The sequence below is a fragment of the Maylandia zebra genome, linkage group LG19 (genome assembly GCF_041146795.1).
Source record: "Maylandia zebra isolate NMK-2024a linkage group LG19, Mzebra_GT3a, whole genome shotgun sequence".
Classification (NCBI taxonomy): Eukaryota; Metazoa; Chordata; class Actinopteri; order Cichliformes; family Cichlidae; genus Maylandia; species Maylandia zebra.
The window spans coordinates 23130628-23143481 of NC_135185.1; the positions used below are offsets into that span (position 1 = coordinate 23130628).

General features: G+C 39.1%; 1 protein-coding gene across 1 annotated transcript; it reads right to left on the minus strand.

The window, feature by feature from the left end:
- Positions 1-860: 860 nt before the first annotated feature.
- On the minus strand, positions 861-10849 carry atg9a (ATG9 autophagy related 9 homolog A (S. cerevisiae)). Its single transcript, XM_004540315.4, has 20 exons — positions 10679-10849; positions 10338-10393; positions 9118-9269; positions 8946-8989; positions 8776-8840; positions 8470-8619; positions 7736-7877; positions 7479-7619; positions 7244-7364; positions 6943-7118; positions 6722-6844; positions 6273-6460; positions 5455-5608; positions 4315-4494; positions 3986-4198; positions 3648-3871; positions 3429-3546; positions 3068-3338; positions 2522-2667; positions 861-2427 (listed from the first exon to the last, which is right to left on the minus strand). The coding sequence occupies exons 3-20, from the start codon at positions 9218-9220 to the stop codon at positions 2419-2421; spliced, it is 2568 nt and encodes an 855-aa protein (XP_004540372.1). The 5' UTR covers positions 9221-9269; positions 10338-10393; positions 10679-10849; the 3' UTR covers positions 861-2418.
- Between the last annotated feature and the right edge of the window lie 2005 nt (positions 10850-12854).

Consider the following 12854-nt stretch of genomic DNA (forward strand, 5'->3'; position numbering starts at 1 on the left):
TCAATTATGGACAATTTGAAAAGGCTTTTATTTTTGAGAGCAAAATCAGAATGACTTGATATTGATATGGTATCACTGTGGGGCTGTATACTGTTGATCTAAAGTGGAATTACCCTGTGGAAACAGGAATGTGCCATTTTAGAGCATTTTGAAATTGTTCCAGGAGCAACTCAGATATGGGCAGTTTGAAAATGCTTTTATTTTTTAAAGCAATATCAGAATGTTTTGATATTGATATGGTAACATCGTGAGGTTGTATACTGTTGATCTGGAGTGGAATTACCCTGTGGAAACAGGAAATTTCCATTTTAAAACATTTTGAAATCACTGAAAGTTAGGTCAATTATGGACAATTTAAAAAGGCTTTTATTTTGGAAGGCATAATCAGAATGACTTGATATTGATATGGTATCACTGTGGGGCTGTATACTGTTGATCTAAGGTGGAATTACCCTGTGGAAACAAGAATTTTTCATTTTAGAGCATTTTGAATCGTTAGAAGATTAAGTCAATTATGGACAATTTCAAAGGGCCATTACTATGAAAGGCAAAATCAGACTGACTTGATATTGATATGGTATCACTGTAAAAAGACTGTGGGTGGAAAGTGTTGATATAAAGTTCAAATAGTATTTGGAAATACGACTTTTGCTTTTAAGAGCATTATTAAGTCATTGAAAGAGTAGTTCAAAAATGAAGATTCACAGGGCTTTTACTTTGAAATCCAAAATAAGATGGCCTTGATAGTGACAGGGCACAATTAGGGTACAAGGCTGTGTCATATAGATCTAACATTAGAGTTTGTAAAAAAAAAAAAAAGCCTAAATTATATGTTATTATGTTCTTAACATATCTGTTAATTCACTCGAAGTTGGCTTTTATTTTGAAATCCGGTTTCCACATCCATTCCCGTAATACTTTGAATACACAGGGAACGTAAAACAAACTGGAGGCTGGCTTGACTGCAAGTCTCGAATTGGAGGCTGGCTTGACACCAGTATCATGTTTGTAGTTTGTTTTTCACTGCACACACAAACTCATTGCATCGTTTTAATAGACGAATTTTCAGCTGTACAAATTGGTATTTTACAAGATTTATCACCTTCAAATTAACATTAATCACTTCAGTCTCCATCGACAGTACTTCATCATCACCTTGGCACATCCCTTTGAAAAATAAAAATAATTTAACAATATGTGTACGAAAATATACAGATGCAAAACAATCCAAGTTAAGTGACACTCTGCATTAGCAACTTATTAAAGTGCATCATTCCCAGTGTAAAGACCTGGCTTATTGACATGGGGAACAGAGTGCTTCCATGCTCTGACTGGATATGGTAGAGTTTCTTGCTGTGCCATCAAGTTTGAACTTTCCAGAAGGATGAATATGTGATGTCCATGCACTTTGGGAGATTTTAGTATGGCAGAAGTCAATATTACATGCCTTGACAGCCTTGTTTTTCTACTGAACTATTAGTCTATAAGTCTGTTGACAAATATTTAAATGGGGGAAAAAATGGGTGACATCAGATTTTAAAGTGTCTGCAAACACATCAAAATGGATTCAATATTCCCCTGGGCTGCTGTGAAATAACCTGATAACACAGTGCATGTTTGCATGCAGAACTCAAATCAGTACAATTCATTTTTTTAAACAAACATCAATTTGTGCAAATGCATCCAGATTCCTGGGCTTTGGGACATTTTTAGAAAAATCTCTTGTAAAGCAATTAATGCAGAAAAGGGTTAAATTAAAAGATGATATGAAAAATATTATGTGAATTTTATAAGAGTTGAGATCTTCATACTTTTTTTCCAAGAGGCAAAATGCAAGCTGAAATGCAGAGTATATGGTATAATCCACACCCTGCTGCTATCAGTACAAGAACAAATATACACAATGAAAGTCTCTGTTTTTAACAGCATCTGTCTAAACACATTTCATTGTTATGGAGACATTCTTCATTTTCTTTATTTCATGTTATCATGTTTGCAAAAGTGGTCGACAGCACAGTCCGGACTGCTGTGGTCTGGTTTGGGCAAACTATTTACTTTCCAGCAGTGCTTGGTGTTCACAAGCACTGTGTCTCCACAGCATACGCACTTTCATCCCACGTGATGTTAAATATGTGTAGTGTAATCTGATGTGCACAGTGGCTATTAGAAATAACTTGATCCTGAAGGTCCTCTTCTGATAAACACGTTTACTCCAAATGCCTGTTAAATATATCATTGATGTCGCAAAGTCACAAAGTATTCGAATGACCAAAGGCAATAACTATCTAAACCTGTTCAGATGGTTTTACTGCTTTTGCATTATGTCAGATCAGATGTTCAGTCCTGGAAAAGGGTCTGGATGAGGATCAATGTTGTGGGCTCTATAGAAGGGCAGATGCAGGTATTCACATGGCTTGATTATGTAACCTAAAGTGAGAGAAAGAACAAAATATTCATTTACTTGCAGTGAATACAGACAAATTAACATTCAATAGCACACACAGAAAGAAAGAGCATTCACCTTGTGTATGTGAGGAGGCATTTCATCCTCTAAACTCTCCTCTGGTAGTGGTTCATGGTGTCGTTGCGCTGTTTGACCATCCTCTGCCCATCCCCCCATTGGCACACGTGCTGACCTCACTATCTTTACCCCTGTACCAAACGGGTCTTCAAAACAAACAGACAGGTAGTCAAGATTTAACACACTTCTGTGACTTCTCCACAACTGGCTTCTTTTTTGAGTCGCTTCCTTATGGCCTTTTGAAAGGATGCAGGTTTAAAGCACTTTGCATCAGCTTTCTTTTCAATTCCAGACTCTACATCTATCTTTTATATACAGTTTATAAGTAGAACTGAAGAATTACAGTATTTCCACTGCAGGCAAATTTTCACATTAGTCCTGACACAGCTCCCACACCTCTTCCTAAAATGAACACATTTTCTTAAAGTTTATTAATTTATATTTCCATTCATTGTAATAATGCTACTGCAAAAGTAAAGATTTATTATAATAACCTTAAAATTAATAACATTAAAAAGAATACCAAGCAACCAAAAACATAGATACCAGTTGTAGGTCCACTGTGGTGTCTCTGACTGCTGCTCTGTGCTGTTGGCCTCTCCTGGCCCAGAGCGGTGCTGCTGGTGGCTGAAGCTGAAGTGGGAATGGCACTAGGACTGGGAACTGTGGTGGGGAAAGTGTGCGATCGAGGGAAATTTCTTGAATGGGGAATGGGTTCGCTCCTTACTTCATCTGGGATGCTGTCGCTGCTTTCATCGCTCTCCTGTCTGTGCCAGGTATGGCGGGACATCTCGCCACGAGACTGCTGTTTATGGAGCTTCGGAATAAAAGCGAGAAAGATGAGGATGGATAAAGATGGATGAGATCTGTGAAATAGTCATAATACCTCTGTTATGCACGCACATACCTCATGCATATAAAGTGCATGGATGCTCATCTCAGTGGAGGCATACTCTGATAGGACCAAACTTGTAAGCTGACCTTCCCATGCGCTGCTGCCTGAGCTCACAGTTCGAGCGTCGGTCCTACCGGAGGAGAGAACAAATGTGGAGAAAATTGGACACAAGGAAATGGCAAAGAGAAGGAGAACATGAGTTTAGTATAACTGAAAGAGTATCTTTCCTACCCTGAGCCTGCCATTGTTCTGCTAGTATGGCCAGCAGCCCTGTGAGCTGCACTTAAGCTGCCTCTCAAGTGGAGGCTGCTGCTAATTGGTGAAAGAGAGCGTAAGGCGGACCCCCCATCGTTTATGCCAGCTGCTGCATGATTTGCTAAAGAAATATCCCGGTCAAAATGAACTGAGGCCAGTGTGGAGGGACCTGTCAAGAGGTTTGCAATGAGACTCCGTGGCTAAAAAAGAAAGAAAAGACAACAGAGAAAATAAATTTTTACCAGTGAAAATGTAATTACATTAATTAATCACCACTTTCATACTTGGGTATGCATGGTAGTTCATCAGCCTACCTCAGACTCTGACAGAGACATTGGATGTGTGTCTGAAGGAGCCCCTGTGGCTTCTCTGTGAACTCTTTCTTTCAACTGGCTGATAAAGTGTGTGGTCTCTCGAGGAGGCTGCCACTGGGGGTTAGTGATGGCAAAGTGCATCAGCGATAACTCCGTCTTCCCATCCTCTGCCTGCTGATAGATAGATGCCTCTGTCTTCCCCTCTGACATCCACTACAAAGGGAGGATTAATTATCAATCAATAACACCACATAGTTTATACATAAACACTTTGTGTTTACATCTACATATTTAGTCATAAAATTGGCTGCGTTGTGACAGTCTCTCACCGCAGGGTGTCCATGCTGCCTAATGTCCATCTGAGCAAAGGAGCAGGTGTCTCCCACCCCAACCACCTCCACAGTGAAGTTTCTGAAGAAGTCAATGATCTCCAAAGACTTTCTCCTTAGACAGAAGATGAGGATGATGGGAGTCACCACTGGACTTAACAGCTCCTCTAGAATAAACACCTGGAGGAAAACAAAGCGTAAACTGCACACTGAAAACGAGGAAAGTGTTATGCTAAATTTATTCTTTTTGAACACATTCAAATTTAAACTTCAACGTTGCTTTCAGCACTAAAAATCTTCAAGGGAAGAGTAAATTACTTCTAACAAGCAGTGATAATATGCTCCTCAGCATGGGACTAAAGACCCCCACAGTCAATAGCTAGAATCTGCTAATTTTCCAATCCCTACGAGACATGAATGCAAATGACAGTGATTGTGAAGCTCACTATTAGCGGTGGGTGGTGTGTGTATTCAGGCCATAGTCTCTGGTAATTAACAGCTAAATAGCAGAAAATCTTCAGAAGCCTTTCATGGTAAAAAGAAAGTGCACCTTCTCTCAGTTCTAAGATTTTACATATCAGGAAGTAATAAAAATAATCTGGGCCTCAGCAAGTCTTAAAATGAGGTAACTTTAGATGAGCTACAAAAACACGGGATATTACACCATGTCATTATTTCTTTAACATAAACGAAGCCAAAATGCAGGAGGAGTGTATGAATACCTATGTGCTCCCTTATTGCTTCCATATCACTTAAAAGGGTAATCGGCGGCCAAGTGCTGCTAATCAAATGCACTTGATTGATCATAAGCAAGCGTGAGCGCCTGAATGTTTCTGTATTCCAAAGTATTCTAGCGTCAAATATGAGGTTTCAAGCTAAAGCTCGTCCCTTGCAACAGGCCATAGTTCCCAAACACACCAGCAAATCTACAAAAGAATGGCTGGAAAAAGCATGCAGAGCATGGCAGAAGTAAGCAGGAGCAGAACATGTGTACATAATTTGTTTGTTTTTTTAAAAACAATGATTGGCTTCCATTAATTGTCCTTCAGTCAGTTTTCAGGTAATGACATGTTCAGTGTATAATTTGAAAAAATAAATGCATTTAGAAAGGTTTATTCATAGTTAAGTTTCTGTACTCACTGCTTTGTACTGGAACAGCTGGGAGAACTGGTCTCGGGTCTCGTATCTGTGTGCATTGCCTTGCCAGTGATCAGGCATGTAGTGGATATGAGCCAGAATGACCCGCAACAGCTGCTCAGGGCAGAACACCATATGTTTATCAGGAATAAATGACCTGTAGAGAAAGAAAGACAAGTGGTGGAGACGGTCTTTTTTTTCCACATTTACTGAGATATGTATGATGACACAAAGCTTTGGAAAACAGATGCATATTAGACAAGAATGAACTGTTTAAGTAAAGTAAAAGTGGATATTTTTAAAAAATTATTAATTTCATTCATAATAAATTACACATATGCATAGTTTTTTTTCAGTGTTTTGGATGGCTGAAAGCGCAAAATAATTAACTGTGTCAAATTAACTTTTGGAATTCAGATGTAAAAGAGCCAGAAGCTGCTTAAGGCAAGGAATCCATCTTCCTTGCATAAGTAGGAAGAAGAACGAGATGCAAAAGAGCATTAAAGGGATTACAACTATGAGTAGCTTTAAAAGGGCAATAAAGAAATGGCTCGGGGTTAATGGTTGATATTCTACATGATGAGATTTGGGTCCTATAGTCTTAGTTTGTAGCAGATGTATGCAATTTAATTTACAATATTGTTAGTATTTTATAGATTTATAAAGTTTCAATTAGTTTTACACAGCTGGACTGATTAGCGGTTTCTTGCTATTCTGCTTTCTACCCTTTATTTTACTTTTCTTCTCCACTGAACACATTTAAATTTAGGTTTTTATCTTATTCAGACTTCCCATTAAATTATTTCACCATCAGTCCTTACCTGCAGATTGTGATACACACTCCAAGGAGTGTGATTGATGAGAGCACATGCTCCACTGCAAGAACGTCCTCATCATAGATGGTCAGGGCGATGAGAACGGCCAAAAGAGACCCGGCAAAAAATGCCACATTTTTGGCAACCACTGTGAGCAGTGGTGAAAGGAAACAGTTCATATACTTGGATGCAGCCTGAATGAAACAGGAACAGAGTACAAAGAAGAGGAAGAAAGGAGGAGGAAATGGGGTTGATTATTAACTCTACAGGCAATGAATGAGAAGCACCAGAAAAATCTTTTTCCTTGCTCTTATCTACAGGAAAAATCCCAATTGGTCTCATATATTTACAGATTTGCCAGATTTACGGATTAGCCTTTATAATCATAGCTTTTACAAAATAAGAAGGTAGGTATGAGCATCAAAGATGTGCAGGAGATGAGTTGGTGCACTGACCTTGTAGCCTTTGCTGAGGCGTGACATGAGCTCGTGGTCCAGCTCATTGAAATGACGCAGATAACATCGACCATACAGAGACCAGCATCTCGCCCCCAGAGAGCCAGGCTCTCGCTTGATCACCTACATACAAACACAGATAAAAAAACAAAACAAAGCACTGTCGTCACTATTAAATGCAAAAGGAAATGGCTTAGTTAATTCATATGTAAACCATTTACCTCAGTATAACTGAAAAAGGCATAAAGGATCTGCCACACAAGAATGACTGGACACAGCAGCAGATTTGCAATGCCGATCCACAGGATACGAGAGGCTAGCCTGTCTGCAAGCTCAAGCCTGTTCCCTCCCCTCTTATACTCCTGTTTTAGGCTCCACTCGTTCTCAAACAGGGAGCCTGCAGGAATGAAAACAATCAAAATCAGCAGAGTTTAAATAAAGGTTTCTTCTCATAAACAGATCAATTACTTACACAGGATATAACTCGTATACAAAAGCACACATGCATAACTGATGACAGACCTGGTCCCCAAAAGAAGATGAGCTCAAAGTTGTATTTGAGACCCCGAGTATAAAACACGTACTCCCCAAGTACAGGAAGTCGAAATCGCACAGGAAGGAGTGATTTATTCACCATGGCAACCTAGAGAAGTACAGGAAGAAAGGTTTGGTTTGAGGTTACATCATTTTGTTATGTCTGAAAGGAGGTGTTCATCCACCAAAATCTTTAATAACATTTCACTGCAAATATACAAACCATGTAATTCTTAAAGCGGAGGATGCGGTGGTAAATGTCCAGCTCTGTCAGCTCCTTTTTATGGATGCAGATCTGATGTTCCTTCTGGATCTCAACAATCCTGGCCTGAACCTCCTGCCACGTTGCATAGGGGAGCTCTGACTGAAGCACAAAAGCACTATAAAGCTTAGGAATTGGGCTTTATTCTTGGCAAAAATAACAGACATTATTAGGGGTTTCTAATGTCAACAGGACAAACTGTCCCACAAAAAACTCACCATGGTCATTTTAAGGGCGTTGATGTAGAAGGATCGGATCTCCCAATAACAGCACACATTGTAGATGAATTTAAAGAGCCGATGTAGCCAAAACACCCCGGAGATTATCAGCACAAAGATCACAAATGCATTGTTTCGGATTCTGTAGACCAAAAGACATGTTATTATTTACCAGTATTGAAGCAGTGCTTCAACAAAATGTCATATTTATCAGAAAAATAAAGAAAACTGGAGGCTTTATTTTACAATATTTTCTGAAGATAATATAGTGAAGATTTAAGGTAGACTTAAAGTGGACCTTTTATGTTTTCCTCATTTTCTGTCTGGATTCTCATATCTAAAATGGTCAAAACATCAGCATGTAAACATAAACCTCAGACTGCTCTAAAAGCTTGATGTCAGATATTCTATTTTAATCTAGTCTCTGTATGACATCATTTAGGGCAGATGTCCTTGACATGGTCATCTCAGCCACACAAAGCCATGGCTGTAAGTATAGATGCCCCACCCACCTGCTGTTAAATCTTCTGTTTGAGGTGTTGCAACCAATCAGAAAAAGCTGTCTCAAAGATAGAAGGACTAAAATGTGTAGTTTAAGGCAGTCAATAAACTAAGGGGCTCCACCAAGCACAGCATACGGTAAATATTATTATTGTTTTGAACTACAGCTGGAGCACTGTCTATGCAAAAGACACCATAAGGACATTTTAACAAATACAGAGTCTTAGACTCACCTTGCACTGCAGACATCCACTGGGAGGAATGCATCTGGCAAGGTGACTTTAGATGAATCGGTGTGATTTACAAACTTGTTGGCAAAGAGGACGTCATAATCCACACAGTTAGCAAGGAACACTGTAAAGCCAACCACAAACAGCAGCTGACTGCATAGAGAAAGAAAGCGAGCGGTGCCAGGTAAAGAAGAAAGACAGGGAGAAATAGAAAATATGAAGACAGACATAAGACACAGTATACTCTACAGATAAAAGTTAATGTTAAATTTGCTGAAAAATACAACTTGTGATGGAGAGAATACATACACCAGCTCAAAGATCTCTCCGAGCAGCATACAAGTGAATCCATTCTTTTGATGCAGATTATAGACGTAATAAGTGTTAAGGAATATCCTAAATCCATCTGCGGTAAGAAAGTGCAGCGCAATTCAGAATGTGGTGAGCAAGAAATGTGCCAAAATTATTTCAAAGGATATTCTCTGGAAAAACAGGTCCAGGTTTTCTATGTGGTGCCATTGAGCTGCAAAAGAGTTGTTTCCAGTTAGTGACATTGTTATTCTGAGGCATCACTGTGAATATAAGACAAAAGGGGCATGCGTTTTTGAAAAAGTCTTATATTTGTTTGTGATTTGTGCATGTGTATCATACATTTAACTCCTTCAGGCACATGCATCAACAGGTTCTCCTCTCCCGGGGGAGAGTCGCTGTATGATGCCTCCAGGCGCTGGTATTCTGTGTCAAAGTGCGCCATACCGACAGCAGCTTCAGTCTCACCGAGTTGTCAAACTTGCTGCTACAGACTGTAGAAAGGAGGGGAGAGAGTTATGGCTCTAAATTTTAAAGAACGTGACCAGGTTTCACTGCTAAGTTTCATTTTCTGCATAAATATCACTGCATATGTACGACCACACCTCATATCTTGGTTAAAGATCAACTAAATTTGAGACCCATACATTATAGAAAACACGCTATACAGGTTACAACATCCACAAAGTCCACCAGAATTAACCTCAAGTATAACTCTTTATTGGTTTATTCATTATTGATCTGATTTTATCTACTGTTCTGATTTTATCTGTTTTGATTTTATATACTGTTTTGTTTGTTTGTTTGTTTGTTTGTTTGTTAATTAGTTAGTTAGTTTATTTGCTTGTTTTAATCAATTTTAAATCATGCTTTTTATTTGTTCTTGTTTCTAATGTCTCTGTAAAGCACTTTGAATCACCTTGTTGTTGAATTGTGCTATACAAATAAACTTGCCTTGCCTTGCCTTGCCTATTGACTGTACAGATAAATGCCATTTTTGCTGACCCTTCGGAAGGAAGGCCAAAGGTCAGGATCACAGACAGAAGATGAATGTAGGTACTTACTCGGGAATTCAAAACTAGGTCTACTGGTCAAAATGCACTCTGTTTACATGATACATGTTGGAAGCAGATAAAAGTTGGCCTAAAGTGCATATATAAAATATGTCCATAGAGCAGATAGGGCAATATCTTTATGCATTAGATACCAGCAACAATTTTAGAATGTCTGAATGCGACACAAAGTAATAAATATACCCGAATGACCAAGTAAAACCAAACAAAAACACAGTCCTTCAAGCTTTGGTCTGACTATTGTGTTACAGCCGTGACACCAACGCCCAAAGCCCCCAGAAAACCCCACAAAAATTACATGAAAAGAAGACCAACACTCCTCATGACGTAAGAAAGACTTATTTTACATGTAAGCTGTGGCTTATCACACGATAAACAACACATTGTGGTGTAATGCTTTGCTTATAGGTAGCTTATAAGAGGCCCCTAAAAATACACCAAGAAAAAAATATAGACATATCTATGACAGGAAATACGAAATATACATACCTCCATTCCAGTACAACACGCCCCGAACTGGTATGGTATTTGCTGAACATATCCCGCTGTAAAAAAGAAAAAAAAGGAGGAGCAGTTTTCTGTGAGCCTTTCTCCTGCTTGTCTTATCTAAAACCACAACAAACCGCTTGGACAGAGAATTAAGCAGTATTTCGTCAGAGGGGGTCAACAAACACGTCTGCACATGTTTACACTCGCTTGTAAGTAAACCGTAATTAGCTTGAAGCTAAAATAGGAGAAGCGGATCAGGTGTTGTTGTTGTCGTGGTTTGACAGCAAAGGCCTGACTCCCAAAAAAATGTCCCCCCGTCTCTCGCATCATCTTATCCTTACCGTTTGTGTCTTGAGCCTCCGCTGTGTCCGGCCGCAAGAGTGAATCGCCTGAAATTTTTTAAAGAAGCGTTTTATTTTCGTTTTCTCGTCTTTACCTATCAAAGTCAGAGGTAAGCCAGTTTCATTTTCGAAACAGCTAGCCGTCTGGAGTCCATCACCGCGGAGTGAAGGGTATCTTGTCCAATAAGAAACGGAGTTCTCTCATGGCATAACGTCTTCCAATCGGATTTCCCTAGAGGCGGGCTCATACTGACACGGCCTATCGAAACGATTCACCATGTAGTCAACGTGCTCTAATTAAATGGCTGATTACTACCACCGTCTGGCCGTTTAAAGTAGAGTCATGCTGTGATGTGTTTTTTTCATTTATTCTTTCAATTGTATATTCTATACAATAAAATTTAATACATAAAAATATACAGTGCCCATATGTATGTGTTTGTGCAGAAAAACAATACACGTACATAAATGAAACCCAATCAATGGTTAACAAATGTATTAGAACAACTGTCATTAAATGTCAATCAAAATTAGTAATAATAAACAAAATCACTACTTAGCAGCAGTTCGTTTAAGACAATTCTACCTTTCCTTGGAGTTAATGTTAGCAGGTTGTGGTCAGAGTGTGATTTGATCCTATAACCTGATAAAGAAATACATAAAGCTGCCCACCTGGTTTTAGCTGCATGCAGTTTTTACTATAGAGAAACGTTTAAGGTATCTTCAAAAATGAAAGCCATAATTCGGGTTTCCGTATGAATTTCCATTTTTAGCAATAATAATATGACTGAGAGCAAATCAGTGCAAGGTTTTCTAACTTTGTTAGTCAAGCAGATTCTGACTCTTATTTTCTTAAATTATTTTTTAGCATTAATTCAGAAGTTATGACATGTTTTGTTAACCATACTAAATTAATGACAGGCTCCTAAAGCTGCTGTTAAAGCTAAAGGAGATGAGGTGAAAGAGCTGACTCCACACTGACTTCCACAAAGACCACGCTTTGCAAAGCCAAGCTCACCTTCTGTCGCTCTCGTGGCTGCCATGAATATTCATGCATAATTGTTAAGCCTCTAGAGTGACAGCTGGGCTTTTGTTCAGTGCATGTGTCATTAGTTACACTGTTAACACCAGTGCTTGTGTGCGTGTGTGTTTAACTTAATAATGACAGATTCATTAACCAATGTCCACTCCCTGAATTTGTGAGACAAGGGTCTGTTTAAGTTAGAAAGACCACAAAGAGTTACAATAGAAAGAAATGCTCAAATACACAAAGTCGTCCTATTGCTTTTCAGCCATTTTCAGTCTCGCCAGTTTCACCCAACCCATCTCATCCTATTTTTTCCCCTGATATTTTTAAGAAGTGTCTTAAATGAGGGGGAGCCCATGTAATCCAGTTATTATAGCGATCTGGGTAATTTCAAATGCGCTCATTAGGATTAGGCTTCATTTAACTTAATCCAGTCGAAAAAGTCGGTCACAACAAAGCTCAGATGAACTCTAAACATTAACTGAGATACAGATGTAGTATGGACAGTAATTAAAAGCTGCGATAATAATCTTGAGAAAATCTCTACCTACTGAACTCCTTCAATTTCTTTTTATTTATTGACAGGTGTACAGGAAAAGTTGCCAAAGGCGGGGCTGATGTAGCAAAGAGAAGAAAGTATCTCCCCAGACTCACTTAAAGCATTTGTTTGTGTGGTCACAAGAGACAGATGATAAAATAATTTTTCTCTATTGTATGAATTTGGATGTCTGCATGCGTGCTCTCCTGCAGGCTATAGCCGACTGATTAAATTACCCCCACTGTCTGTTGGGAATTAAGGGGTTGCAATGACAGCTAATTTGGTTCAAAGACGTGCTATCCTACTGCCATGTAATATGAATGGTGCATGAGTGGGGTGTGGCAGTGGCGGGGTCTGAGTAGGGGGAGGGAGAAAGGAAATCATGATGAAGTCATCCCTCTGAAGCGACTTAATTAGATCGAACCCCTTTCTGTACATGCATGCATGTAAACCCAACACAGCTGGCATAAATCTGCACACATGGGGGTGTTTGCAATTCACACAGGGTGCAACCTTACACTGCAAACATCTCTGCAAAATGTCCAGGAGGCCTAATAGTGCAATGCCTTTTAGGGTTTGTAAAATAATAGATGTACTTACATATTGTTTTA

What these genes read in the sequence shown, in the direction of transcription:
- atg9a (XM_004540315.4), bottom strand. Translation starts at nt 9,220, where the DNA reads ATGGCGCACTTTGACACAGAATACCAGCGCCTGGAGGCATCATACAGC. An exon ending in GTGTGTATCACAATCTGCAG is followed by an intron (nt 5,609 to 6,272) that starts GTAAGGACTGAT and finishes CTTTCTCTACAG; the next exon opens with GTCATTTATTCCTGATAAAC. An exon ending in GGCAGCATGGACACCCTGCG is followed by an intron (nt 4,199 to 4,314) that starts GTGAGAGACTGT and finishes CTCCCTTTGTAG; the next exon opens with TGGATGTCAGAGGGGAAGAC.